General features: G+C 48.0%; 6 protein-coding genes across 8 annotated transcripts; 3 read left to right on the forward strand and 3 right to left on the reverse strand.

The window, feature by feature from the left end:
* The first annotated feature begins 280 nt into the window (after positions 1–280).
* On the forward strand, positions 281–3601 carry LOC148408120 (diamine acetyltransferase 1-like). The gene is made up of 6 exons (XM_088401648.1): positions 281–550; positions 1179–1230; positions 1626–1706; positions 2870–2971; positions 3042–3082; positions 3286–3601. Exons 1-6 carry the CDS (start codon positions 488–490, stop codon positions 3460–3462), a joined length of 516 nt encoding a protein of 171 aa, XP_088257774.1. The 5' UTR covers positions 281–487; the 3' UTR covers positions 3463–3601.
* On the reverse strand, positions 3593–7413 carry apoob (apolipoprotein O, b). Its single transcript, XM_088401647.1, has 9 exons — positions 7330–7413; positions 6880–6975; positions 6260–6388; positions 6081–6113; positions 5536–5590; positions 5360–5455; positions 4970–5061; positions 4553–4642; positions 3593–4461 (listed from the first exon to the last, which is right to left on the reverse strand). Exons 1-9 carry the CDS (start codon positions 7345–7347, stop codon positions 4417–4419), a joined length of 654 nt encoding a protein of 217 aa, XP_088257773.1. The 5' UTR covers positions 7348–7413; the 3' UTR covers positions 3593–4416.
* On the reverse strand, positions 6340–14633 carry klhl15 (kelch-like family member 15). 2 transcript variants are annotated; one of them, XM_088401645.1, is made up of 12 exons: positions 14487–14633; positions 13932–13988; positions 13744–13850; positions 13517–13655; positions 13238–13426; positions 12936–13160; positions 12701–12862; positions 12316–12525; positions 12051–12241; positions 10201–10985; positions 6880–6975; positions 6340–6388 (listed from the first exon to the last, which is right to left on the reverse strand). In XM_088401645.1, the coding sequence occupies exons 3-10, from the start codon at positions 13761–13763 to the stop codon at positions 10202–10204; spliced, it is 1920 nt and encodes a 639-aa protein (XP_088257771.1). In that variant the 5' UTR covers positions 13764–13850; positions 13932–13988; positions 14487–14633; the 3' UTR covers positions 6340–6388; positions 6880–6975; position 10201. The 2 variants fall into 2 exon arrangements, with proteins under 2 accessions (XP_088257771.1, XP_088257772.1); XM_088401646.1 differs by lacking the exon at positions 13932–13988 and having other exon boundaries at positions 14487–14617.
* LOC148408123 (uncharacterized) lies at positions 14528–17228 on the forward strand. The gene is made up of 4 exons (XM_088402473.1): positions 14528–14652; positions 14987–15052; positions 16028–16135; positions 16209–17228. The coding sequence occupies exons 1-4, from the start codon at positions 14528–14530 to the stop codon at positions 16834–16836; spliced, it is 927 nt and encodes a 308-aa protein (XP_088258599.1). The 3' UTR covers positions 16837–17228.
* emilin2b (elastin microfibril interfacer 2b) lies at positions 16600–23954 on the reverse strand. Of its 2 annotated transcripts, none has more exons than XM_088402182.1 (7): positions 22864–23954; positions 22654–22779; positions 21128–22413; positions 18091–18225; positions 17953–18006; positions 17734–17874; positions 16600–17322 (listed from the first exon to the last, which is right to left on the reverse strand). In XM_088402182.1, the coding sequence occupies exons 1-7, from the start codon at positions 23013–23015 to the stop codon at positions 17039–17041; spliced, it is 2178 nt and encodes a 725-aa protein (XP_088258308.1). In that variant the 5' UTR covers positions 23016–23954; the 3' UTR covers positions 16600–17038. The 2 variants fall into 2 exon arrangements, with proteins under 2 accessions (XP_088258308.1, XP_088258307.1); XM_088402181.1 differs by having other exon boundaries at positions 22654–22782.
* On the forward strand, positions 23618–27975 carry mettl4 (methyltransferase 4, N6-adenosine). Its single transcript, XM_088402184.1, has 8 exons — positions 23618–24026; positions 24126–24191; positions 24348–24696; positions 24771–24840; positions 25086–25260; positions 25653–25753; positions 25809–25906; positions 27767–27975. Exons 1-8 carry the CDS (start codon positions 23775–23777, stop codon positions 27943–27945), a joined length of 1290 nt encoding a protein of 429 aa, XP_088258310.1. The 5' UTR covers positions 23618–23774; the 3' UTR covers positions 27946–27975.
* The last annotated feature ends 15 nt before the right edge of the window (positions 27976–27990 follow it).

A 27990-nucleotide genomic window follows, 5' to 3' on the forward strand; every position in this document is an offset into this window, starting at 1 on the left:
CGGTAATGATAACATAAAACTATAACGCCATTTAGACTAGTAAATTTTGTACTCAGTATTATTAATTATTTGGAAATTGCATTAGCATTATCCACACAAAACGTGCGTATTCGCTAACAGACTAATTCCGGAAAAAAAGAAGAATTCGGGGCGATCGGGAAAAGTACTCAGCACGTGAACGTATCCACAACTGATTGGATAAAATGGAGCAATAGGATTCGGGGAAACTGAGCCGTCAGTAGGTTGACCAATCACGTTTGGGATAAGGCCGCTATAAAAGAAGGAAGTAAACAAAGGAGCTTAAGCAGTAGTTGGCATCGACCCGGTCGGGGTTTCGCTTGCTGAATGTTCTTGCATAGACAAACTCGTCGGGACCAGCGGCTGACTGCGGGGGGAAAGCGTCTCTGAAGCGAATGAAGAAGCTCCTAATCTTCCACTTCACTTACAGAGGACTTCGTACGAATAGAAAAAAGAGTAAACGGAGAAAATGGAGTATAATTTGCGAAAGGCTGAAGCAAAGGACGTGCCTGATATCTTACGATTGGTGAAGGTAAACACGGCGGTTATTCATAGGTTCGGGTTTAATCCCGAACGCATCACTCGGAAGTGGGTCAAATGCGCCAAGCGCGCAGTTATCGTTGACCTGATTTTAATCGGAACCCTCACAGTGATCGGGAACAAATTGCTCGATGATGTTGTGGTAAAATGAGCCATCGCAACGGGCGCAAAAATGTTTTCGCGTCACAGGCAAAAAAATGTACCGAAGATGGCCGAATGTGACGTCATCTTCGGCGGTCTTTGTTCAGACCCGATGACTCACGTCCGCTTTACTTGCGTAAACAGCAGCTGGGGTGCAGACTGCGTGGAAAAAAATGATTCCATGATCCCATAAACATGACCCCCCACCCCCATCCATTGACGAACTGACGGAACAAACCACCATGTGACCTATGAAAGCCATTTTTGATTTATCTTTTCATCTGCTGACCTAAGGAACTGCAGTCATCAATTTTCCCCCTGAAAACACGTAGTATATTACCATTTTTGTTTGCGCTTTTTAAATATGCCCTTTGTTTCGCAAGGCGGCCACAATGAAACGCTTGTCATGTTTTTAATTTGTTTTGAGTGAGTGTGTGTGGGCATGCACTGAACAAAAGTCTTCTTGTTCTTACTTAAAGGAACTTGCCAAGTATGAAGACATGGAGCACCAGGTGACGCTGACTGAACAAGGTGAAGACTACGTCTGCAAAAAAAAAAATCATTCCAATGAAGATTATGGGGTGGAAAAAAAAGGTGTTTTTAAACAAGGGAGTGGAGTGTTTTTATGGTAATTTCCATGGTCAATTAATATAGGGAATTGTGGTAATAATCACAAATTGGGGTAAATTTCATGGGGATTTGATGGTCCATTCAAGGGAAGATTATTACAATTGAATAGGCCAGCTTCAGTTGTTTTAATGCTAACCTTTAGCATGTCAATGGGATTTTCCATGTTAGCATTAAGCTAGCATGCCACCTTCGGGTCAACATTTGTTGAAATCCACAGAATATGATTCTTTGTTTTGAAAGCCAACGCAAAAAGCTTGAAGCCTGTCTTTTGAAGAATGACATTTTTGTTGCGGCAGAGCTCCTCGAGGACGGGTTCGGCGACACGCCGTTCTACCACTGCATCATCGCTGAAATCCCAGGAGGGGACGGCAGCCAAGGTCAGCGAGGCCGCTGCGTCATGGAGACTAAAATTCCACACTTCCTCTTTGCGTGGGCAGCGCATTTGCGTTTATTCACTTTCCTGCATAGGCAGCTTGAGGTCCAAGCTCTTTGTCCTCACTTAGTAGTACAACTACATGTTAATAGTGAGACAAAAACTGTTGTAGTTGACATACGTGTGCTACTAGCACCAATTTTGTACTTTTTTCGCTAAAAAGAGACTAGTCATCACAAACGCGGTAACAGTAAAAATCATTATTACAGAAATGTAATTCTCTTTTAATTTTTTTTTTTTAAATCATCAGGTGTCGCAGAAGTCGGCCATTAGGAACACATGAGTAGCCCGAGGGGCCGTTCTAGAAAATAGATCGGTTACTGAAAGTGGGACATTGTTTCTTATTTATTTTTTTTTGTCTTCAGAAATCTTACAAGTGAGCGCTTGAAATGATAAACTTGCACAAAGCTTTGGAAATATTAAGTATTGATATATTACCCAAACTGTTGATAAATGATTAACTCAATCAATGCCAGGGATGTATTTTGACATTAAATCCCAGATACTCAAGTATTAAATCAATACTTAGGTGCATTCATTTTCAGATGCTTAAGTATCTGGGATTGAATGTCCGGACTCTAACAAAAGTGAAAAGACGTCCCTGGCATTGAATGAGTTAAATGGCAAGTCTCTCAAACCCTATCTTGACAATAATATTAAATGCACCCCCACAAGTTCAAAAACGACGTTCTGATTAATATTGTTTTTGTGTAATATGAATTAAGCAGCAAAATCCACCTGTGGCCATTTTGCCACTTCCTGTCACCTAAAAATGACATCACAATCGCACAGGTAACAACCAATCACGGCCCCGCCTGTTCTTTTGACTTAGGTCATGTGACTATCACAAGCTGAGCTGTGATTGGTCGTTACCTGAGTACCTGGCGTCATTTTCAGTTGACGGCGAGAGGCACAATGGCTGCCCCTTGAGATGTAATGTAATTGTTTTTACCTTAGATAATTTAGAGGAATATCATTATTAAAAGTAGTTTGCGCGTACGGGTTTGTTTTTACCTTAAATAATTTAGAGGAATATCATTAATATTAAAAGTAGTTTGCGCGTACGGGTTGTTTTCCAAGTGTGTTATGAACGTGTCGTGTGGGCAGATTCCAAGGTGGTGGGCTTCGCCATGTATTACTTCACGTACGACCCCTGGGTGGGCAAGCAGCTCTACATGGAGGAGTTCTACGTGATGGACGACTTCCGAGGTAGTGGCGCGACTGTCGTGGCCGCGCGCGGTCCGGCCCGCTCGCGTTGACGCGTCTCGTACCTTCACAGGCCTCGGCATCGGCTCGGAGATCTTGCGACGGCTCAGCGACGTGAGTGAATTGAACGCGAACCACTTTTGTCTCAGTCAAGCTCCTCGATTCACTGGAACATAGATTTTGGGACCAGAATTCTGCAAAGCACTATTTTGCTCATTTAACTTGTCTCTATCATACATTAGCATGATGTAAAGCGCTACCTTTGTCTAAGGAGAGCTCCTTACATGACTTAGCCGCGCCCCTTTTCTCCCTCGCAGCTGGCAGTAAAGACCCGCTGCACGGGTATGATGTTCGTGGTGGCCGAGAACAACGAGGTGTCCATCCAGTACTACAAGCGGCGCGGCGCCGAGGACCTCTCTCAGGAGGAGGGCTGGCGGCTCTACCGTTTCGATAAGAGCAGCCTGGTCAAGATGGCCACGCCCACCGAGGAGTGACGGCGCCGGGGGAGGCAGCAAGCGGGGACGGTCCGCTCGCTTAATAAATCAAAACAAGCAATCGTTTCTTGAAATGTTGGCTTGCGATCGTAGATGCTAAAGTCACTCAGCAATAATAAAATCACCGATAACACGTCAATGGTGTCATTTTTATTGGACTCAAAAAACGCAAATCATCAGGTACTAGTGGGAGTTGTTTCGATGATTTTGAGCACAACGTTCAACTGTAAAATCGGGTGCAAGAATTGATAAGAAACATAACTTGCTTCTCCAAGATGGCGGCCGACATACGCATTCATTTTTAATAGGCTCAAAGCCTAAGTGTCAGAAATCTTCATGCCTGTCCCGATGGTGACAAATGTGTGTTATTGTTATAAGAACACTAAAATTAGATTAGCTTTCATCAGTGTAGTTCAGTCTCATGCTGACCTAAAACTATTGAAATGCACATGAATTTGTCTCATAACCGTCCTGTGTCCTATTGTGAATATTAATAATAGCATTCTCAAAAAAGCAACACGTACCTTGGACGCTGAATAAAAATCAAATTAAATTAACCCTTGGGAATGATGCAACAATTGCAGGAAAAGCAATGTAATAAATCTTATTAAAATGCCTCTCAAAAATTGTAACTATAAAGGTTTGATATGGTCCAAAATTTGGACAATGATTATTTTTGTACACAAAATCTCTCACGTCCAGCTGTAATCACATAGAAATTAAAAACCACGTAGACATGTCAGTAATCACATAGAAATGTTGCATTTTAAATTTTTACATGTCTTAATCATATGCTGGAAATTTCAGCTCCCTCGTGTTTTTTTCCCTCGATTCTTTAATGATATCATTGAACAAAAAAATCAAAGGGTTTTCCATAATTTGTAACACAATGGCACAAGGGTTAAATTAATTGAACATGATGATTTAGTGTGAGATATTGTGACTTGTCCGGCTTCAGCTGGAAGTGTCGTCGCTCTCCTGCCGCTCCGTCTTCTGAGACTTGACAAACAAGTTGGTTTTTTTCTTCTTAGTTTGGACCTCAACAAGTGTAACATGCAAAATGTGAGCTAGGTCCCGCTGAGAGACTCACCTTTTGTTTACCCAACGGCGGCTCTTTCCATAGTGTTTCCACGGCGACGCGTCCGCGCTGACCCCAAAAATACGCAGCGTCCCGACTCACCTGCAGGGACAAAATAACAACGACGGTGAGTTTTGGACTATAAGCTGCTACTTTTTTCTCACTCTTTGAACCATGTGGCTTATAGACTAAACGGCTTAGCTGCTGTTTTTCTTTTTTTTTTTTACTAGCCAGAAGGGGGCAACCTCCCTGTAAGCAAAGGGAGACAGACGAAGATATGGAAGAATGAACTTTAAGGTCAAACTGCTATTTTACTCTCCGCATGATCCACTAGAAAACACAATCCGGCATGTTACTGTTGTGTTGGCGCAGGAATCTAACAGTCTGAGTGTGTCTGGTGTTATTTTGAAAATATGAAAACATGCAGACCTTGAATAGCGAGGCGGCCTGCTGAGGGTAGAACATGGAAGCGCTCAGGGCCATGAGGCCTAGCGGAAATGCCAGACGTTTGACCTTCGACCCTGAAAGGAGACAAAAACTCAGGACACCTTTCTCCTTCACCTGAAACTCCTCCAGACAAGCATGAGTGTAAACACAGCTTATCTTATCACGCTGTTATGTTGTTGAAGCGCTTTGATAGCACTGCTACGTTGTTTGTTAGCATGTTCGCAAAGGTAAAATCAACACATCTTTCCTTTTAGAAATATTAAGAAGATTTAGTTGAGAATTCTATATGTTTTGTTGAGTATATGCTGCAATAACTAACATCATTTAACATGACAAATTTGAAGCCAATTGTCTTTGTGTGTAGCAGGTCACCTTTGGCCAAGTAGAGTCCCAGGAAGCCTGAGAAGCCCACCACCGCCACGCTGGGGTACAGATCAGGGGGCGGAGCGCTGAACAGCTGGTACACGTCTGAAAGACGACACCACACGCTTTGTGTCAACTTGTGTTTGAGTGTTTCCACTCAAATCTCACAATGGATGCTTTGTCACCTCTGACTGTGGTGGTGCACACTGTGATGGTGGGCTCCACCTTTTTGTACATTTCCTGTGAACAGTCATAGATGGATACGTTTGTAATTTAGAGCAGCGTTCCTCAAATAAAGGAACATTTTCTCAAATGTGGATACGAGTGTCCCTGGAGATACATAAATGCAATTCAGGAGGTACATGAGGATTTAACAGGGTTTCTGCAGGTATCAGCAACTCCAATTTAATCCTTTGAAATGCAATGAGAGGAAAAGTACATTTTTCAAATTAAAAGCAGATCAATTGAAGCATGAAGAAAGGCATTGCTAAATTGTGATTAAGTGATTTTCAAAACATTGTACGTTTTATGTGGATATGTATTATAATTAGTGACACCATTTTTCAGCAAATGAGCAGAAAATAAAATCTTCAAGAGTTGCTGAATAAAATATGCCTATTATTCCGGACCACTGGAATTTTAGCATCACAGACGTTTTGCATGAGGCAAAGCGCTGTATCAAACACAGGCATATCATTTTAATCATAACTGATATGAAAAATTCACAAACCTCAACTTTGTCTGTTGCTATCCTTCCCGCTTTCTGCGAACACAACGGAGACGATTCATAAAATTCTGGTGAATTGTAATCATACATGGAGCTATAGTTGGATATCAAGGATGTATAATGAATTCTCACACTGTTTTCAAGAACACATGACATCTCTCGTCTGCGGCATGACAACACACCTGGAATTGGTCTGCGTATGGTTCTGCCCATTTCCTTAGTGATGCCACGCTCTGCTCCAGCTGGCCTGCCTGTGCCATTGGTTCCATTTGACGCTTCTCCTCTGCGGGTTTGCTATACAAAGATGGCAGCTGAAAAAAAAACAAACACAAACTTCTTGATGTGTGGTGCATTTGAAAGTAAAGAAGCACCTGCCTTTTAAAACACGTGAAAATAACTTACAATATTCATGGGAATATATTCTTTATCTTCCGGCTTATATTACCGCTTTTGTGGCGTGTCTAAGGTTAAATTTGGCATTACACTGCCCCCTGGTGGCCAAATACTGCACACCAGCATAAGTGACCATAGAATACAAGCAAAATGTGTGGTTATAGTCTTTATGTTGTATTGAATTATATTATAATTTGCCATTAATTGCATAATTTGCAATTATTTCACCAATGACTTTTTATCCACTGTAAAGTGGACATATGTAAAATATTTTGGAAATCTCAATTGACAAATATCTGCATTTGAAGTACCTGCTGCCTTTACTTTTATTCTATTGCAGAATATGAGAAATTTTGCTACTTCTGTCTATTTGTTTAGTGGTCTGCACATTACAGGTCGCCTGGGTCACCTCGTCGATGCTCAAAGCCGGTTGTGTGCTTCTTTTTGCGGCTTCGCAAACGGCAGCAGTCGGCAGCAGCCCCGGAGCTGCGGCGCACAGCGACACCTGCGGGTAAAACGAGAGTATGACAAATACGCCGACCAGGTTAAAGCTGTCACAACAAACATACGTACATTCAAAAGATAAAAAAAGGTTTGTTAAAAACGACACAATATATTTGATGTAAACCTTTACGCACGACTGATGCTCACAATGAATAGTTAGCATGAACCAATTGTTGAGTTGATTTAAGGCTAAGCAACTAGCTAATGTTAGCAGTTAGCTTGTGTTAGATATCCTCGAACTAGTAGTTAAATAAATGCCAGTAACTTAACGTCACGGACACAAGAAAAATTATTCGTGTCAAAACCAAATATGACTTTACGTGGAAGTAACATGCAAGAAAAACGAATCAATTACCAATTTCGCATATGACATTTCCCCTCAAACACCTTCGCTTTCTACGGCAAGTCGTAAAGGACACGCGCATGCGCAGTGCCGAAATGAGCTTTTCGCACATTTCAGAACATTTTAAATGAATATTTTACAGTCACAAATCACCCAATATGAATATTTATTTCTGAAAAGAAGTTACAAACATTTTCAAAGATTTACCCGGATTACAACTTCATCTTATCCTGCCCATTGCTTGTTTCAGTGCCAGCAAGGTTAGATGCAACCATTAATAGTCTACTAATCGATTATCAAATTAAGCAATGACTATTTTGATAATCGAGCAAATACTTCATTGATAATTTTAACTTGAAATCGTCCAACTCCTCAGAATTTCAACCTATCAACAGTACATCTACTTTTCTGAGTTTTCCAAAGCAATGTCAATGTGAAATGTGACAGATTTTTTTTCCTAACCGATTCGTCGATTCTTTTAGTATTAAAGTAATTCTTAGTTGCGGTCCTACTGTGTGTAAATGTATATACAGTATATATACTGTATGTGGATATATGTCTTTATTTTCTACTCGTTTGCCTGACTGACAGACTAAAGGATGCTGCGACTCGGCAAGGGAACACTTTTTCATCACATTTCTTTTTTGACAAGCAACACAGGAGGAAGTAAACACACACACACACACACACACACACACGCCCGCAGACACACTTTAAAGAAATCCTCTTTCAAAACATTCCTCTAACAATCAGTTTGACACTTCTGTGGCGATTAACAAAACAAATAAGCAAATGTGTCAAAAAAGAGAGAAAAAAAACAAGAACATAAAAAAGTGCATAGTTAAAATAACAGTAGTGACAAGGTGACTTATGTGAAATGTTGCGGACACTTGAACCAATGGAGGTCTGACATAAAACAACGAGATGGAATGTGTTTTGTAAATTAGCAAGTCCTTAACATACCATGACGCCGGTGATAGTCGAGTGACAATGAAGCCTGTACACATGCGGTTACATACGCGTTACAATCCGGCCTGCAATTTAACGTTAACGGAATAAGGGGGGGGGGGGGGGGGGGGGGGGGGGGGTCTTGGCAACTAACTTTTTTCAGTCTTGCTCAAACAAAGCAAACAAAAAACAAAAAACAGTCTTAATAATAAATAACGCGACGCATGACTGCATAGCTTGCTAAATAAATAACAATAAAACACTGCATCAGTATGTGTTGAGCCCTTTGCGCCGAAAAAAAACAAAAAAAAAAACGAACACACAGAACCGAATATGAGCGTAGACTGCTGATTGGCTGACAATTCCACAAACGAGGCAACAGAAACGTAGGTGAGCGCAAATTTAGACATGTCCAAGACGCACTGGAAGCCCAAAGCACATTTGGATTCTTATTCATGCTAATCCTTATTCATGTGCTAAATAACACACGAGAAAAGTATAAAAGTAGCTGCACTAGTTCAAACCTCATTCAGTGCGTCAACGATTATTGATTCCAAGAATATTATTGACAGAATTTAAGTTGAGCTTCCAGTGCGTTGAAAAGGAAAGCGAGCAAATATCCAAACAGGTACAATCCAAATTGTTGTTTTTTTTCCTAACATTTTCTAGGAAAGAAAAATGTTTGAAATCCCGGAGGATAAAGTGCGCTCAGTTGTCCATGAACGAGTTCAAACTTTGTCCTCACGAGGACGGGCAGTAGTAGAAAACTATCATTTCTTTCGACTGTGGCGGACATTTGTTTTTGGTCGATTATCTTTTGACTCATTGGAGTTAGCCTACTAGGTTCTCGTGTCCTCGCTTGAGGACATGCTGGCCTTTCCATTGATGTCTCATATGCTTCGGTAGGCCGCAATTTGCTTTGCTGAGACAGAATGGACACAACAAAGGACACAAATGAATAGGTTGTGTCTCAGGAGGATCAATGGTATTTAGTTGATGACAAGTACAAAAAAAAAGTCAAATTACTGCAAGAGAGCACCAACTTCTGTCGTAGAGGAAGTATCGATGGCCGGTATCGGCCGCCTCTAATAACACGCGATTCTTACTGCTATGTATTAATCAAGCCAAGTATTTATTTGTCTTAAGAGTTAAAAATAAGTTGTTGTTGGTTTTCTTTTTTGGTCCTTTAGCATTTACCACAGTAATTATACAAAGTAAAACAAGAAATCTTGACTGTTTAGCTTAGCTTCTGTCATATTTGTTTCTCGACAAGAGACAGTGTGAAAAAAAAATAAAATTTAGGTTGTTGGGGGGTTTGAGAGTCATTACCTTTGTCTGATGTTGTAATATATTCACCCATTCACTGCGGATTTTTGACCGCCGGCCCAATGGTAGACCTTTGACGTCCATAGTCGTCAATGGCAGTGAATGAGTTAATGTGCAAAGAATAGAAAAGAACAACAGCAAAAATCGGCCAGCCGATTGATCTAGTAGCGCCCAAATTCTCTTCCTGCTGTGGGGAGAACATACTATCTAAATGGCCTCAAACATTCACTTCCATTGATAACTAATAGACATCAAAGTCCCATTTTACACGGACTCAAAAAATCCACGTCAAAAATCTATTTGAACTGCGCTGGCAGTGAATGAGTTATGAGGATATGGAATTGATGTCCAAATGCCTTTTGTAATCCATATAATGTACGAAAGCTAGAAGACTACGACGGCTAGCCTTGATCATGCACAGAAATGTCATCAAATAGTGGAAGGCAGAAGTGACACCAAAAAAAATACCGTTAAGACTAGTTTAGGGGAAATGAACAATTGAGCGCATTAGCAGGATACGGAATAAATGCTCCAAGGGTTCTCCCGGCTCCCCTAACGTGTAAAAAAAAAAAAAAAGGGGGTGAAAAGTGTGTCCAGTGCGTAGCCGACCTCAGCTGCAGCGCCTGACGTGCTCCAGCACGTACTCGGGGAAGTGCAGGGTGCACACCTGCAGCCCGTCCAGTTTGCAAGGCATCCTGGGATACTCGTCTTCCTTCCACTTGTTGTCGTCGGGGTCAAAGGTGAGGATGGAGTCGCTGTAGTGGCCGTTGTAGCACAGGCCGCCCAGCACCATGATCTGGCGTTCCAGCACGGCCACCCCGTGGCCGCTGCGCCCGATGGGCATGGAAGCCAGGATGGTCCACTCGTCGGCGTCCGGGTCGTAGACCTCGGTGGACGGGCAGCCCTGCGACTCGAAAGAGGCGCGCAGGATGACGCACACGCCGCCGAACACGTACAGCTTGCCGTTGTGCGAGATCATCTTGTGGAAGCAGCGGGCGTAGTTCATTTTGGATTTGTTCTCCCAGCAGCCGGCGTGAGAGCCCGGCAGCGGCGCGCCGCGGCCCCCTCGGGTCCGGAGGGAGTCCGACCCGCTCAAACCCACGGCGGGCGCCGCCGCCGCCGCCGCCCCCGCCCCTCCCGCCCCCGATTCCCGGCCCGGGTCGAAGACGCACACCTGCTTGGAGGTGGACGAGGACGTGATGCCGCCCGTGATGTAGAGTTTCCCGCCCAGGACCGTGCCCTCGTGTCCGTACTTGTTGACGGGGTACGGGTCCACAAACTCCCAGCGGTCCTCGGTGATGTCGTAGCGCTCCGTGGAGTAGAAGGTCTCGTCTCGCGTGCGACCCGCCACCGCGTAGATGAACTTTCCGATGACGCCGACGGCGAACTCCGATCTGCGGGGACGACAAAAAAGCGCAGAGACCAAGAAGATTCAGGTGATCTTCTTTTTTTTAAGTATACTTTTTCCATAAATGCTTTTCCACAATTTATAATCGATGAAATTGCGTCGGTCCGATAAGTCGAATGACCGTTTACGTCATTTAATTTGAAGTGGATGTTAAGTAGGCATAAGCTGATGTTAATACTCTCGACAGGATGATAACCGTGAGCAAAAATATCCGATCACAATTTTTAAATCACAGCTCTGAAATGTCCTATTAAATACTTCCCATTTGATCAAAATCAATGTTATTCAAAATAATAGGAATAATGACTCTTTTATACATTAAGAAACATGTAACATAATTCAAAATAAATGAATACAGGAATGTTCAAGTATTTTTTCTGTATTCCGGAGCCAATACGATCAATAGATCATTACGAATATTGATATTTGGAGCTGATACTTATTTTCAGTAAAAGATGTCAATAATGAGAGGGAAAATATTGGTATGAAAAAAAAAAACCTTTCAATATTTTAAGCATTTATTTATTAAACAATTTAACGGCTTTGCTTTATTTATAAAATGTTTTTAACAACATCTTTGTTATAAAATTTGACAAGTTCAGGGAGGTCCCGGCATCATCAGACAAGTAAACAAGTAGTTAGCTTCCTATAGTTTTCTAAAAGTTCTCTGAAATTTAAGTGTTAAAATTTTACTTATGTTTCACTTAAAATTGTACTTATTTTTTTTCAAACTGAAAATAATAGCACAAACGCTCATGAAGTTAACTTCGATGGAAAAAAAGGCAAAAAAAAAATAACCTGATTAACTTCAAAGTGGCTTGTTGACTCAAACCTGCAGGCAACCAATCATGTTGTGCCTTGTTTCAAATTCTTAAAAATGAAAAAAAAAGCTTGTTATTGCAACCTTGACCTTTTTAAAACATTGGTAAACCATCGAATCAAAGCACTAAAGTAAGGTAAAGATGTTCTTTGCATTTATGTTTGATAGTGCAAGCCCAAGGGCACTTTTGTGCTCACATACACGACTAGGACAAGGGGTGCGAGCTCTGACCTTGGCACCGACATGTCGGCCATGCGCAGCCACGAATTCTGCCGGGGGTCGTAGCGGTAGACTTTGGACGAGGCGTGAAACTCGCCGTCGGGGCCCAGCTCCTCTCCTCCCAGCAGGAAGGCAAAGTTGTTGACGATGGCCAGGCAGTCTGGTCTCAGCGGCACCTGGGGGCCCTCCAGCTCCCACCACACCTGCGGTACCGAGCGCGTTACCTCGTCGAGCCCGCCGCGGCGGCGAAAAGAAGCGGGTGACGACAGGGGGGCACCTTGGGCCGTTGCAGCAGCAGGATCTTGCTGTTCACCATACTGTGGCCGATCATGCCGCGGAAGACGGCTGTCTGCGGGCGCTGCGAGCGGATGCGGTTGGCGCGCGTCTCGGCCAGAGGCTGCTGGTTGACGTCGTGGAAGTAGCCCAGGGCCTGCTCCACCTCTTGGCGCAGTTGTCGGGAGTAACGGTAGAACTCCGACGTCTTCACCTGTGGGCAGAATTTGATTAATTCCTCCTTTGCTTAGTATGTACCGGATTTTCCGCACTATAAGGCGCGCCGGATTATAAGGCGCACCCTCAATTAATGACATATTTTCAAACTTTTTCGATCACATAATGATCACCCTAATATCAAAAGTCCCCCAACCCAAAAGAAGCCTGACCTTCTCAAAGATGTTTGCGGGCGTCATGAGGCAGAAGCGGACCGACTGCATGATGGTGTCCGTGTGTCTCCAACGTCGCCGGTCGTGTCGCAGCCACGACTGGACCGCCTCGTACAGTTCGATTTCCGGGTAGCGGCTCAGGGCGTCGCTGTTCAAGTACACCTGGGGCACATGAGTAAGAGACATTGCTTTGGACTACTTTTCAAACTTGAGCATTATTTTTATATTTCTGAACCTGCAGTCTCTCCAGGCTGAGGTAGGACAGGAAGTCGGCTCGGCTCATGAGCGGGACGAAGTTTTCCAGGAGGAAGTTGTCCAGCTGCTCCTGGACGCCCTCCACGCCCACGCTGAAGTCCTCCAGGAGCCGCATGACCTCAGCGCAGTTCTCCAGGCAGATCTTGGCCAGCAGGAAGGAGCAGCAGAACTCCACCGCCTCCGTCAACTGCACGTACATCGCCGCCTGCCGCCACAAGCGAAAAAAATGTCGGAAGAGCGTCTTTTCTAGTTAACCCCGATTTGGTCCCAATGCGACATCACCTGGAGGATCTCCTGCACGGTGGGCATGCTGAGCTCCAGAGAGCCGTAGTACATGAAGCGAAGGATGTGCCCGAAGCCCGCTGCCGTCAACCCCTTCAGTTGGATCTTGTCCTGGTCCCGCTCCCGCATGTCCGCCGTGAACATGACCCGGAAGTAGTCGCTCTGGGTAGCCAAAAGCGCCTTGTGGGCCTAAAGAAGACATCGTTTCATTCATCATTTTGCAACTGCAGCTCTCGCGAGGTCATCCAAATACAAGAAAGCCTGATCGGCTCAGGAAACCTGAAAGTGGTGCTCGTCGATCATCAGTGTGACGTCCAGCAGCAGGCGCTCCTCATACAGCGCCCGGAAGCCTGATGACACGCTCCCATCATGCACTTGGGATAGATAGACCTCCACCTCCGCCCCCGACATAACACACCTGATGGCAGCAAAAAACTTTACGTAGGTCTTTGGGATTCAATGAGGATGGATTGTTTTTTTTTTTTTTTCATTTTTAATACACTCACCTCTGATTGGCCACGGGCATGTCAGAGGGGGTTGTCCCAGCCAATCAGAGGACAGTGCCCCAGTGTCCAGCTGATGCTAACAAAAACCCTCAGTCAGCGTCAATCACCTGGGTGACAAAATGACAGTACGAGAAAGGAGGATGACGCCGTTTTTGAAGTTTGGAGGCATGGACATAATTTGCACTCACAGCTTCTGATGTTTGGTCTCAAAGCTGGCTGGCATTTCCCTTGTTTTACTTTCTAGCCTGGTTTGGAATAAGACATTAAATAAATATTAATAATAATAATGAACTACGTTCTGCGTTTTTTATTCATAGCGATTGTAAATAAACTAAATGGAGATTGTTAGACTTTAACTGGGAATTCTTAAGATTTGTAGATGGAGGTGGCAAAAAACATGAAAAATGCGACTGAAATAATTATAAATATGTCCAGAATGAGCAGTGCATTTTGATGCTGCTGCAGTGTAATATATTACACTGTAATAATATATTGTTGGCCCTAGCGAGTTGCAATATTTTCCCTATGTGCTCAAACAAAGCCTACGTGACAGCACCATCATTTTTATTTTTAAGGATGCTCAACTCAACCGACGCTAACATAGAGCACCGCGGCGTCGAACAACCGTAATTGAACGTCTCCAACTGCCGTGACGATGCTCGCTGGTATCAAGAACGGCGGGGTTTCGAATGAGCTGGACCGGGGTAACAACTTTAGCTTAGCGGCTAAACGAGGCGTCTCACCTCGGCGCTGAGAATCCACACGAGCCGTCTTCGCTTCGGACATGGAGCGGGGCTGTCAGTTCCGGAATGAGAGAAAACGACTGCAGCGACCCGCCGCCATGGTGTCACCCCTCAGCCAGAGCCCCAGAGCCCCAGAGCCCCAAAGCCCCAAAGCCCCAAAGCCCCGGTTCACAAGCAGACTGCTAGCAAACCAAATCGATCCGTAGGCTTTGTGGATGCCATCTTCTAGCTTTGCGTCACGTCCTGTTAGAGCGGAAATTCGGGTAAACGTTTACAAAAATAAAAACAATTTAAAACAATTACAAGCTTATATTTAATTGAGGAAAAAACAACAAATCAAGTTAAAAATGATTAGTGTTTCGTTCTTTAATGTGTAGGTGGTTCATTCAAATGCCAACACAAGCTGAACTGTCTGGTTATTTTCAAAAGGACTACAAACATAACACAATGTAACAGGACTACAAGACAATTGTTGATGATGTCATTAATCCGCGACGGAGGGATGGACAACTTGAAGAGAGTTCGACGAGGACTGCGAGGCGGCTGCGGCTGCTCCTGCACGACAGGTGGGAATATTTCAACACTAAAAAAAAAAAAAAAAAAGTCTTCCACTTGTTCGCTCGGCGGTTAAGACTCGACGTCATTTTCGCTGCTTTGATGAAGCTTGTCCAGTCAAATTGGACACTTTCTGTCCATGCCTAAATTGCTCGATCATGTTCTTGTCATCGCAAATATTCCGAATAGTCCTTTGTTTGTTTTTCTCAAATAAATGTATCTCACAAAAACGACAAACCATAGAACTGTGTCGAATCCGAGCATCAAATTGTGTTCCTGAACTCCTCGTGGTTTTGCCAAAGTCCGGTTGTAGCGTCCTGTGCTGCGCTCCGGGGAGAAAGTGGTGAGCCCGGCCGAGTCGAAAGGGATTTCCCCGCGTATTACGCGAGCCGAGTCTGGAAAAAAAGGTGTCCCGTGGGGTTCGCCGGACCGACGGAGATGAGCGGGCGTCTGGCAAAATGCCCCGGGTTTCTCACGGGATCACTTCGCCGTCTGTTGAGATTCGATTCGAAGCTTCGCCATTTGCGATAACCGCGTTGTCGCCTAAAAGAAACACGAAGAGGTCTTTATGAGCTCGCAGATCGACATCAAAATAAATGGAGAAGCGGTGGAATTGCGCATGAAGCTGGGAGGCAACGGCGAAGCTTTTTTTGTCCAGGAGACGGAACAAAGGCAAACGATGACGTTCTAGTTGTCATCTCCCGAAACGCTGGCAGGAGACGGTCCCGGCCCACCCGGCGACCTCGCCCATCCCTACGGACGACGCCCCGACCCGGAACCGAGAAGCCCGTCCCTCCCTCGGCCCGGAAGAGGGTCCCCGCGCCGGAGCGAAGAAGAGGAAAAGGCGCAAGGCCGAGCGCCGCCGCGAGGAGCTGGGACGAGGGGACGACCTCGTAAAGCGCGTGGCAAGTCACGCCCTTTGGAAGTCCCCGAGCAACCCCGATGACCGCCGCGGCTAGAGAAAACGGCCTTTCTTTGTTTTCCAGGGTATCGCCGACGTCGAAGGACACGGCGCGCTTCCGGCATTCCCCGACCGGCGGCCTGGAGTGGGACAGCTATCCTTTCTCCGACGGCGACCGCTCCCCTAACGTCGAGTGAGTCCGTCATTTTAGCGGCGCCCCGAGGAGAGAGGGTCGGCTCACGCCGCGCTCTCCCGGCGCGCGACAGCGTGACGCCCGAGTCGCCGTGGCCCAGCAGCTACTCGGAGCTGACGGCGAGGACGACGGAGAGCTTGCTCAGAGCCGACGCGCACGTGCAGCGGAGCTGGGGCGACTTGCCGGAATCCACCAGAGTGAGGCAAATAACCAAAACGGTGGCACCGATTAACGAGGAGGAAGTCGTACGAGATTTATCTGCGGAAAATGTTGTCAAAGCCTGGATCTTGAGCAAAAGAGAGCGGCGCGAGCCGAAGGTGCAGACCGTCACCCCCTCGGGGGGCGCGCCTTTCCGGGTCATCTCCGATCTCCGGGAGCGAGACAAAGATCTTCCGCGCGGTGTCGTCATTCCCCAACCCCGGAACGCCGAGCCCAGAAAATCGAACCTCGGTGGGAAAGCAATATTCAATATTCAGCAAATTCTTTATTTTCATGAACCCTATATCACAGCAATAAAAGAGGACAACGATTTGGCGTGGATCAATAATTTTGACCCCTTCCCGTGGCCGAAATCTTGGATTTTGGTGTTATTCCACCAGGGTACAGTAGTCCAAGACTGCCAAAAAGTGGTTTCGCACCCTTCTGTGGCACCCCTACCTAGTTTGTATTGGTATTCTCGATGCCAAAAACAGTATAGGTAATCGATTTAGATGTTGTGCCCGTCAATGGGATGGCTTGCTCCTTTTTGCTACCCTACACCACAACCAACGGTTTTGGTTTGTATTTGCTACACGTTCGCCACATCAGTACGAGTCACCTATTTTGGTCCCCTTCACCAAGTATACGCTCCGCGATCCTTTTACCTCTTTGACTTCTGCGGCGCTTAATGAGAGGTGGGCACGGTTACCGACCAGAAGGGTAGAGCAGGACGCCGCTGAAGGACGACGGGATGCGGGCGGAGTCCGCGCCGGCGAGCGTCCCGGCCACCAGCTCGAGGGCCGCCCGCTGGCCCCGCTTCATGGGCACCACTAGGGCGAGCGAGGCCGAGGCGCACGCCTTCCCCGCGGAGCCCAACCCGCGGACGGCGAGCCGGTCCACCGACAGGACGGCCTCCATCTTGGCGCCGGGCTGGGCGCTGAGGGCGGCGCTTAGCAAATAGCGCCCGTCCACGGGCGCCGTGAAGATGCCTGGCAACGCAGAGATGGATGTTTGTTAGCGCTTGGCTCACTTGGTACTAACGCCGCCCGCGTAGCGTAGCGTAGCTGGCGCAACTTTCGCCTTAACGCTGAATTGAATCGACGAGTTGGTCGCGCTTTAAAGCGACAGCTATTTCAATGCAAACGGGCCGACAACACGCGCGGACGAGCCGTAGAAAAATACTCGCCGCGTACCTTACGAAAACGACTAATCTCACGGCAATTTGCCGAGTACTATTGCAGACAAGTCAAATCTTCACTGTATTGCCCCCGGTGGCCGAGGCGGGCAAAACGCAAGGAGCGGCGCAATCGAGCGTATTGCGGCATCGAATCGGGATGCGCGAAGCGGGTCCCTGCTAGGCATTCTGCTCGATGACGTCGTTATTGACGAATGGCGCTCGCCTGTCCCGGGGTCGTAGTGGCCGCCGTCGTTGACCAGCACCTCGTCGAATCGGACGACGCCGGTCTCGCCGCGCGCCGGCGGCAGGGCGAGGCCGACGGAGAAGGAGATCTTGTGGCTTTTGTGTCGCGCCGCCGCATCAGCTACGCAAACGGAAAAATGCTGCTAATTTCACGGCCTTTGAGTGGAATATTTGGAATCCGAAGAATGGCGCGCCTTACCGGAGATGGAAGGAAGTGTGCGGGGCTGCGGCTCAGCCGGTTTTGCTGGTGCGGCTTTGTAACAGATGAGAAGCATTGAGTCGCGTGCTCCGCCCCCCCCCAAAAAACAAAAACAAAACATCCGTGGGTAAAACTGACCGGGCGCTCCGGCGAAGCCGAGCACGGGCGCCAGGCTGCCGTGCGTCCCTTTGGGAAGCTTGGACCACAAGGTCATCCTACCCGGGGGTCCGGCCGCGCCCGTCTCCGTGGCCAGCGGCGTCGCGGGGGCTGATGCTACAAATGAGATAAATGGCGGGTTTTATTTCAAACTGCCCGGTTCTAGCAACGTTGTGACGGCAATGCAGACAAATCAGAGCGGCGTCAACATATTTTCAACATAATGCCGACAAGCCCGGATTGTTGGAAAAGGGGGGTCCGTGACTTGACTGCAGGGGTCCGTCAAATAATTTAGGCTATTAAGAATAAATAAATAAACTGGTCAATTGTGTTTTTTGTCTCCGACTGCTTGCTAACGAGGCGACGAAGCCAGCAAAGCGAAAGCAGCTTTTGATTTTATGATGCCGTTTTCAACTAAATCATTGAAAATCATAGGGAGGCGCGCATTTACCAAATTTGATTTTCTGAACTTCACTATAGCGGAAAAGTAACAAATACACTTGTCAAATTCAATCTGTTGGTGAATTAAAAAGGCACTTGTATTTGGCTTAAATGAGTTTTTGTTTTGTTTCCGTGAATATTTGCAATGGGGTTCCTGGGAAAAATTGCTTTCAAAGGGGTCCTGACTCCAAAAAGCTTGAAAACCCCTGTGTTAGAATACCGCACAAACACAACTTCTTCTGCCTCCTTTTATTTACTGGGAGATTGCCCCCTGGTGGCTAGTAAAAACAAAATGCAGCTAAACTGCACTGGGCTAATATATCCCTCAAGGCTCAAAGCGCGAGAAAAAAGTAGTGGTTCATAGTCCAAAATTGATGGTATTTGCTTTTTTTGTAAACAATACCTGCAAAATAACAAAGACCAAGGACTCGGGCGCTATGGGTGGAACATTATACAGCGTATAAAAAGCATCAAATCCAAATGACTTTTTCAAATGACCCCAATACGTCAAGTCATGTCAACAGCGTGATTTTTTTGCACGTGCTGCCAAGAGGTGCTGACTCACCACGATACCGCCTGCATAAACAGCAACCGGGCGTGATGCGTGCGTGCGCGCTCGCCAAAAGGCGTCGCTCGGCGCGAACGCCATGAAAAAAAAGCGGCGCGTGCGTGTTGGATCAGCGCCGCTGACGACGCAGCCCGGGCGAACGCCGGCTTCCCTTCTCTTTGTTTTTCCAAACAAACGGATCGCGCGGGCAATTAGCGGACTTTCCCTACGGGGCTTGAATGCATCGTGCGATAGTCAAGATGAATGGCGTTTTCATCGTTTAGTACGGGGGTAGCAGACATAGGGCCCGCTTTCATCCGGCCGCCAGATGATCTTCTAAAGGATATATAAAAAACAAACGGAATAACTTGAAATATTTTAGGAGTAATAGTGATGTTGTGCTTGTACTCTTTAGGACATTATTAAAAATGAACAATAAATCTGCAGTTGTTGTTTTCAAGTTATATAGATATATACTGAGATTTGTCTGGACCACTTGAGAACGGATTTTCCTCTACACGGCCGGCAGGCTAAAACAAGTTTGACACTACTGATTTAGTGCAATTTTGTAAAAACACGAAGGCGCTTCAGGACGGCCATTTGTCATGCACTTGCGCACAGACCGACGTGGAGCTTATCTGGAAAGTGGCCGCTTTAAATCTTGACGCAGCTTATCTCTGCATTTTTGTGCCCCCCCCCAAGGCACGCGTGTTTGGGCTTCCGCGGCCGAGCGAGACAAAGAGCCGAGAGGGTTCCCGGGGGTCTCGCGCGTCGGCTCTGTTGTTAGCCCTTAAATTACGGGGGGGCCCCCGTGATGGAACGGAAACAACAAGCTAGTTCAAAAGAAAAGGTTCAAGATCAAAAACACAGCGATTTGATTGCCGTGTCGTGGCACTGAGTTGACAAACTATATGATCTTAGGATCATTTAGTCATATATATCCTATATATCTTCTTATATATCATCATATATATCTAAGGATCTCCACGTTTAGTCTTAACTGACGAAAAAAATCTCGCTGGTCGCGATCCCTGGACCGTGAGGAGGACGCATATTTGTGGCTAAACTAGCGGCCGCGCGAGCGATAAGGCGGGTTAAGCGCCGTAACCTCGCCGGCGGCTGCCGAGACCGCACCGCGACGCGACCGTAGCCTGAAGCTCTTCGCGAGGCCCGGACTTTCTACTTCTCGCTTTCTGATTTGCACAATGTGGAAATGACAAAAGGAGGCCGGTTTTGTCATTTCCACATTTTGGTAGTACTCGTGACCTTGTTGGTCACTAATTTTGCAACTTATTTCACTTGGGACTTTTGTCACCCGAGCGCCTGGCACCATTCGTTTGCCGCAGTCTTCACGGCGGCCGGGTAGTAAAGGAGCGGCGCGCCTACTCGACTCGATAAAGTCCGGGGCGCAGCTGGCCGCCGCGTGACGGGAAATGCGGCGGCATCGCGTGCCCTCCGCCGCGAATACACCAGCTTCCGCAATTTGACAAAACTTCTCTAAATTGTTTAGGCTGAAAAGGGGAACTGGACACAAATCGGAAATGTCTTTTGCCGAGGAAGACCGAATATGAAATCGTCTTCAATCCTGCTTCGAGCGCCTACGGAAACCACCGACTGAAGGTTCTTTATCAAGTCAAATTGAAATCATCCATACGTTTGGTAGAGCCGCTTATCCTCACGTGGGACGCAGGCTCGCCGGTGCCGACTCGGGACGCTCTCAACCGGTCGCCGGCCAGCCAATTGCGGGACACGCAGAGACATAAAAACCTCCATGCACCCAATCACACCTAAAGACAATTTAGTATGTCCAGTACTGCCGCGCGTGTTTTTGGAGTGCGGGAGGAAGCCGGAGAGAACCCACGCGGGCTCCGGGAGAGCATGCAAACTCTACACGGGGAGGCCGGAGCCAGGTGGATTTCGACTCCGAACTGTGAGGCGGGCGTGCTAAACACTGCGTCGCTGGGCCGCGAACTCACGTTTGCGCCTTTGTTTATTAAGGACGCGAGATAACAAGCTGCATTTGAAGGTTACCCGTCTCGGATCGGAGATCTTCCGCCTCGTCCGCGATGTCCTTCTGGACCGTCGGCCAGCTCTCGGCCTTTGCCTGCCTCGCGCCGCCGACCCCGGCGCGCCGGCGGTCCTCGAGCGCCTCCACGCGACCTTCGACGACGGTCAGCTCGCCGCGTAGGTCCTCCGCGCTTCGAAGGCGGCCCTCCACGTCTCGTAGCTTCTCCCACGCGTTCCTTTGATTCTGCTCCAGGGCAGTCACATTAGCCTCGCAGAGTCCGAGGTCCGTTCTGTCCTCCAAAGGATAAAGAGAGCGACTCTGGGCATCTGCTTCATTTTGGAGAACGTTTGGAGTTTGACGGTCGGTGTCGGACACTCTGTCCTCCATTGCGATGACCTTCTCCTTCAGGTTTTCGATGGCTTCGCCCTGCTCCCTCCTCACGATCCGGTCCGCCGTCGTGGAGTTCACCAGTCCCTCGATCTTGTCAAGTAGCCAGTCCGGAACCGGTCCGCTTTGCGAGTCCTCCAGCTCGTTCTTCAGCTCCCGGATTTGTTGGCGGAGCTCGCTCTCTTTGGAGTCCATGCGCTCGGTGAGGCTGAGCACTAGCTCCTCCCGATCCTCGCACTCATGGCGCACCGACACGGTTTTGTAGTCGCACGAGTTCTTCAGGTCAGCCAGCTTGATATCCAAACCCTCCATCAGCTCCTTCCTCAGCGCGTGGATGTTCCTGTCCACGTAGCCCCGCAGGTCCACGTACGAGGTGGGTGCGGGGCCTCCCTCCATTAGATGTTGAATTTGCCCGTCGTGCCGGTTGACGCGTTCCTCCAGATGGTCCCACGTGGCACTCCTGCTCTCCAGGTGGCTGACCTTGTTCGCAACATCATCGGCGGACCAATCCACAGTCCTGGTTCCGGCACCTCTGACGCCGGCGGCTTGACCCATTTGGTCCAAAAGCACGGCTAGCGTCTTACTTGCATCCTCCTGGAAGTCTAGCCTGAGGTTGGACGACAAATCGGTTATCCTGGCCTGCATGTCCAGCACCATCCGGGAAAGCCGCCGCACTTCATCCTCGAGGCCGGGAGCGGCGCCGGGACCCGGCCGAGGACGGTTCCCCCGGCGAGCCGTAGGCTCGGCCGGAACGCGCCTCGAGGCGAACGGTGCCAGATTCTCGGGGTTTCCTTCCGGTGACTTGGTGCTACTTTTCACCTCTGTGCAGTCGTGACCCTGGTGCCCCGGGCAGCACCTCCACTGCAGCTCCGTCACCGTCTTGTAGTCCAGTTTGTATGTGGGCCTGAAGTGCGTGCGGTATCTAGAAAACATGTTTGGAGTCAAAACTTTTAGGTAAGGAACACGTCTTGCAAAAGACACACATTAGGGGAAGAATTCCATTCCGAGGCATGAAATTTACCCTAAGTAGCCAAAAATGATCATTTGGAGGTTTTTTTTTTTAAAGGGGGGGGGGGTTAAGAAAGTATTCATGTTCGTGCGTCAGTACCCTCCAGCAGCTCCAGTCCACAAGGTGACCGCCATAAATCATTTTGAGACTCACATGACTTGGGGTGCACAATTGATCATCTCCGGGGGGCAAGGGAGAAATTCCGGCTGCGCAAAGCTCTCCGAGCCCGCCACCACGGCGCAGCTGACGTTCTTGTGCACGACGTGCGCGCACCAGTTTCTGCTGCGAAAAACGCTCGATTAATCACGTCTGGCGTCAAGGCACGAGAAGCAATTTAATACAAAGAGAGATAAAGAGTCTTACTTATTTCTCTGGCGCATTTGGGCGGCCGAGGGCGCGCCCCCATGCCCGGAGGGGGTCCCTTGTAAGACTTGGGCGCTGAATAGGAAGACGACGAGCGGCAGGACGCGGATGGAAGACTTCTTCACCGCGGCTTGAAATGTCCTCAAGTCCATTTCGAATTAGTGTGTGCGGCTGCGGTGCGCCGTGAGAGAGGAACTGGACCCAACGACTCCTCCGAAGTCTTCCAATACAATGACGTTTTAGGGTGTACCCCCCGCAACTAGCAATGGATGACTGACACCCCCACACGCCTTTTTTTCATGACGTCACTCTACGAGCAAGCAGGACATCATATTTGGTGCACAGTGCACCTGCAGAAGGGATGCATGAATACAATTCAAGAGTAGTTGCATTATTTTTGACGTGAAACTCAAAACGACTATCACTTTATAAAAACAATGACCTGATTGAAGCAGCTGCGTTATGTTCGTTATTAACGTAAACCACCTTCGCCCTTAAATTCAATAGATTAAAAAAAAAAAAAACGAAGGCAAAAAACCCAATGAGCTTTTCTCCAATGCCGCGTTGCATTAAATCAGAACACCCAAAATCAAGACACAAATTTCATTAGTGACTTGTAAACAAAAACAAGACTCCCGGCCACTTAAACGGAAGTTGTCAATATACGTGCATAAGACTAACGATTGAAAATTAGTGAATTTGGCCATCGTGACGCAAGAGGCGTTGCCACTGAGATGGATTTCCCTTAACAAATCTTACAAACTTTCGATTTCCGAGCATCCATGAACGCAGCATCCAAATGTTACGTTTGGAGCTAATGGCGGCGTCCGGCGTGAGCCGAAGTTAGCCACAGTAAAACCAACCAACGCAAAGCCAAGTTTGTCGTTTTATCTACGCCGAGTGGTTGAACCATGTCGGTGGTGGTGGAGGACACACGCGGGTGGCTGTTAGACTCCTGCTCGCTCATCGACCGGGATTACGAGCGCTGTTTTCGACAGCACGGCGAGCACAAATCGGAATTAGTGGCACGCTTTAAAAAGCACTACTTCCGGATTTTAACGCGTCATGGCGCCAGCAACAATAATAAAGATATCGGCGATGATGACAACGAGCATGCGGCAAAGAACCAGGACGTTTCGCAGAATCGGGAGGGACCCCCAAAGGTAACTTCGTCCATTTCGTGTCCGGAATGCATTCATTGACTGTTTTTTAGAAGGCTAGAGAAATGGGACATTTTTCTCTGCATCGAATGTTTCTTGCAGAAACGTAAACGAAAGTACGCTGAGCTCAACCAGGGAGAGATCGACGCAAAAGCCTTTCACGAGAAGGTAAATTGGGGCGAAGATACCGGAGAGTCACATATGCTTTTGCAGTTGTTTATAGCGAGTTGATTCTTTTTTTTCTCCTTCCCATCAATCGGGGAATCGGATTAAAGATGTGTTATGTTTTTTTTCCCACCCATTAAAGGCCTTCTGTTCATACAGATCAGATGCGTCATCCTGGAGGGAACCAAGCCCCTGGTGGAGTCCGCCACACTTTTGGGGTACCTGCAGGGAAGGCCGGATGTTGCGACGGAGCCCCCGAACTGTCCCGAGTGCAACCTGGCCAGCTTGTGCGACATGGCCAAAGAGCTCCCCCTAGTGGACGACGAAGAGCAAAAGACCTGCGTCCAAGTACTTGGCGGCATGACCCATCTGGACTTGTTCTCCCGCGTGACTGAGAACCCGACAGACGTGGCGGCGCTAACGACGCTGATGGGGGAGGAGTACGTAATTCCTCCACGTGCCGCCTTCCTGCTCTCGGATTTCTCCCGGATGCAGCCACTCCTCCGATGTAAGTGAAAAACAAAATAAAATAAATAAATGACGGGAAGCTTTCTGCAAAAGTTCTCGTTTTTCCTCTCGCAGATGGACGCAAGTTCGACGTCATAATCATGGATCCGCCGTGGGAAAACAAGTCTGTGAAGAGGAGTCGCAGGTAGGCGTGGGCCCATATCGGATCCCGACGGTAGACGACCTCGAGCCAAAATACCACGGTATCGCGGAGTTAAAATGGCGCCTCTTTTTCATTTTCCATTGAACGTTCCTTCTCACTTTGAAACAAAATATTGAATGTTTCACTCGAAAAAGGTACCTCGGTTCACGCGTGTGCAGGCGGCCGTTTCGCCACGACTCTTGTAGTGGATCTTGATTGTCTGCTTTCTTTATTTTGTGTCTTGGAAGATACGCTTGTCTGCCTTCGTCTCAACTGAAAAAACTCCCCGTACCCCTCTTGGCGTCCCCCGACTGTCTGGTGGTCACCTGGGTGACAAATCGGCCCAGCCACCAGCGCTTCGTTCGCCGGCAGCTCTACCCGCACTGGGGGGTGGAGCCCGTGGCCCGTTGGTTCTGGGTTAAGGTGGGCCGCCGGTCTGATATGTCGGGTCGGGCATCCTTGTCGTTACCCGCAGTACGAGGCGACGTAAAAAAAAAAGAAAGAAAAAGAGCAAGTCTTCCGCCGTGCCCTAAAAGGGAGGCACGCCGCACATGCGGCTACAGAAAAGGACGACGACAACAAATCTCGCACAACCGAGGATGGGGGGTGGGGGCCGTGGTCCCGGCACATACGCGGCGGAGTCCCGTCATGTGGGCGTCCAGTCCAACCAACAGTCCCTGATGGGGGGGGGCACTAAGTGTAACTTTGCGACAAAAGTCACCATTGCAAAGTCTGTCCGCTGAAACGGCACCCGGCAAATGGGCGCCGCGCGCCCGCGCTTTCAAAGCTAACGCTTTTGTTTTCGGGTCCGGCAGGTGACCGCGGACGGTCGGTTTGTGTTTCCGCTGGATTCGGCGCACAAGAAGCCGTACGAGATGCTGATCCTGGGGCGATATCGCGGCCGTCCCTCGCGCAGGTGACTTTTGCCGCCCTGGAATAAGAATAAAATGTAAAGGCCAGTTTGTGCTCAGCCCCTCAGAGAGGCGCGCCGACGTCCCCCCCGTGCAAGATGGCCGACTGATCGTCAGCGTCCCCTCGGCTCTCCACTCGCACAAACCCTCGCTGGCAGGTAAACGTGGCCGGCCTTCGCACCTCAACGTTTTTCCCCGACGGAGGAACGCATCCTCTTTCGCTTTTTTTTTTTTGTCTTCTTAAAACAAAATAACAATATGGAAAATCGCAATCGCTAATAACCATATCCATTCACCTCCCCGTCGCTCTTTGCGACTTTGCTCACCTCGTGACGCGAGCGGCGAGCGAATACGGAAAAACGTCGCCGGTGCCGCCGAAAGACGAGAAGCTTCCCTCCCTATTGGGGGACGGCCATTCACGCCGCGTCGTGCGGAGCGAAAGAAAAAACTATCGAAAAGGACAAAAGCGGTTGCTCTGGCAAAGAAAGCCCAGCACCTCAAGGGAGACTTCAAATAAATTACAAAAAATATACAATCAATTGGTTAAGAATTATTCAAAACTGTCCAAATATAATTTGTGTAATAGATCCGATGGAAAAAATTGCAATTAAATAGAACTTTGATAAAAAAAATATATTGAAACAGTTTTGTCTTTTTTTTTTTTTTTTTTTAAATCCAAGACATATCTATTTTATTTTAGATTTGAATTAAAACACCTCATTTCAATGTATTTATTTTTTCCCCGGGGGAAATCTTCTTGACAGCAATGCATTTGTAATTTTTCTTTGCTATTCAACCATCCGCCAGTAATTTTTTTGGAGTGAGCTTGATTTGACTTTAAGACAGTCGGATTTATTCCTAACTAATTCATTGAATATTTTCAAGGTTGTCCTTTTCTGTCTAAAGTAGCGCCCGTTGTCGGGGGGCTCGATAGCGCGACGAGCCGAGAATGGATGAGCCAACTCCTTTCGATGAGTTAAGATCAAAGGCCGGGCAAACGCGAGGGAAAGCGATGAGGGAAAGCGATGAGGGAAAGCGATGATGTCGCGGCACGGCGTGCAGATGACTTCATGATGTCACCCCTTTAGCCGCACGCGGCCACCGGGAGGCGCAGTTGCGCCATATGACCGTGACGGTGAGCCTTCACGGCAGGGAGTGACTTTTTTTTGGTGGGGGAAGGCCTAGCTCTAGCTCCCCTCCTCACGCGGGGTTCCTGTCAGTGACGTCTTTACTGGCCGCGGGGGACGCAGAGGGAGAACTCTCCGCCAAAAGCGCGAAGCAGCCTGCGGCCAGGTGCTCAAAACTGTCACAGACACCGACGAGAGCCGCGAGCCCTTTTGAAAGTCTGCCGCCAATTGAAATGGCAACGCTCTGGCTTTTTGCGTGCACTCGCTTCAGCGCCTGTTGGCGGAGGAGGTGCGATTTTCAGGTGTGGAGACTCAAGGTCGAAACCGGGCACTGTGCTGCCAATGATATTCGCGGCGGGGGGGGGGGGCTACTGCGGCATCGCGTCATTGGTTAACACGCCAAAGTCTTCCTTCGCAAATCAGGATGATAAAAATCCCATTGGTCGGTTCATATCGTCTATCGCAGAGGTCCCAAACAGCCGGTCGGCGGCCCCGAAATAATGACATTTCCATTGAACGTATCATCCAATTCCGAAAGCTCGTATATTTTGAAAAACCTTGACTTGAATTCTCTCGGATGGGTTTCGGTCGCCCGAGCGGCAAAATTTCACTCACAACAGTAAGTTAAATGAGAAAGAAACAGACGTCTTAGGGAAGGGTAAAAGGTGGCGCCAAGATACAGGTGACGAGCCTACAACTTTGAAGAAAAAGAAAGCTTTTAACGGGCAATGGCGGCAATAGCGGGAGCCCGACCGGAAATCTTCGCGTGGGGCGCGGCGAGGAATAGATCGTCCATCCTTTTGTTACCGAAGCGGATGAGCCGGCGAATGGCGGCCTTAAGGAGCGGATAATGCAAGTTTTTTCCCCTAATGACGCACGCTTGCTCCGCAGAGGTGCTGAAGCCGTACATGAAAGCGGACGGCGAGCGCCTGGAGCTGTTCGCCCGAAGCCTGCAAGCGGGTTGGACCAGCTGGGGCAACGAGGTGCTCCGCTTCCAGCACAGCAGCTACTTCGCGCTCACGCCGGCCGCCGGGGATCCTCAACAGCCCGATGCCCAACTTTTAACTTGAAAGCTTTTTAATAAACATTCCCAAACGGTCTCCGCGCTGGTTCTT

Source organism: Hippichthys cyanospilos, chromosome 19 (assembly GCF_059441005.1).
Source record: "Hippichthys cyanospilos isolate Australia breed blue-spotted pipefish chromosome 19, RoL_Hcya_1.0, whole genome shotgun sequence".
Classification (NCBI taxonomy): Eukaryota; Metazoa; Chordata; class Actinopteri; order Syngnathiformes; family Syngnathidae; genus Hippichthys; species Hippichthys cyanospilos.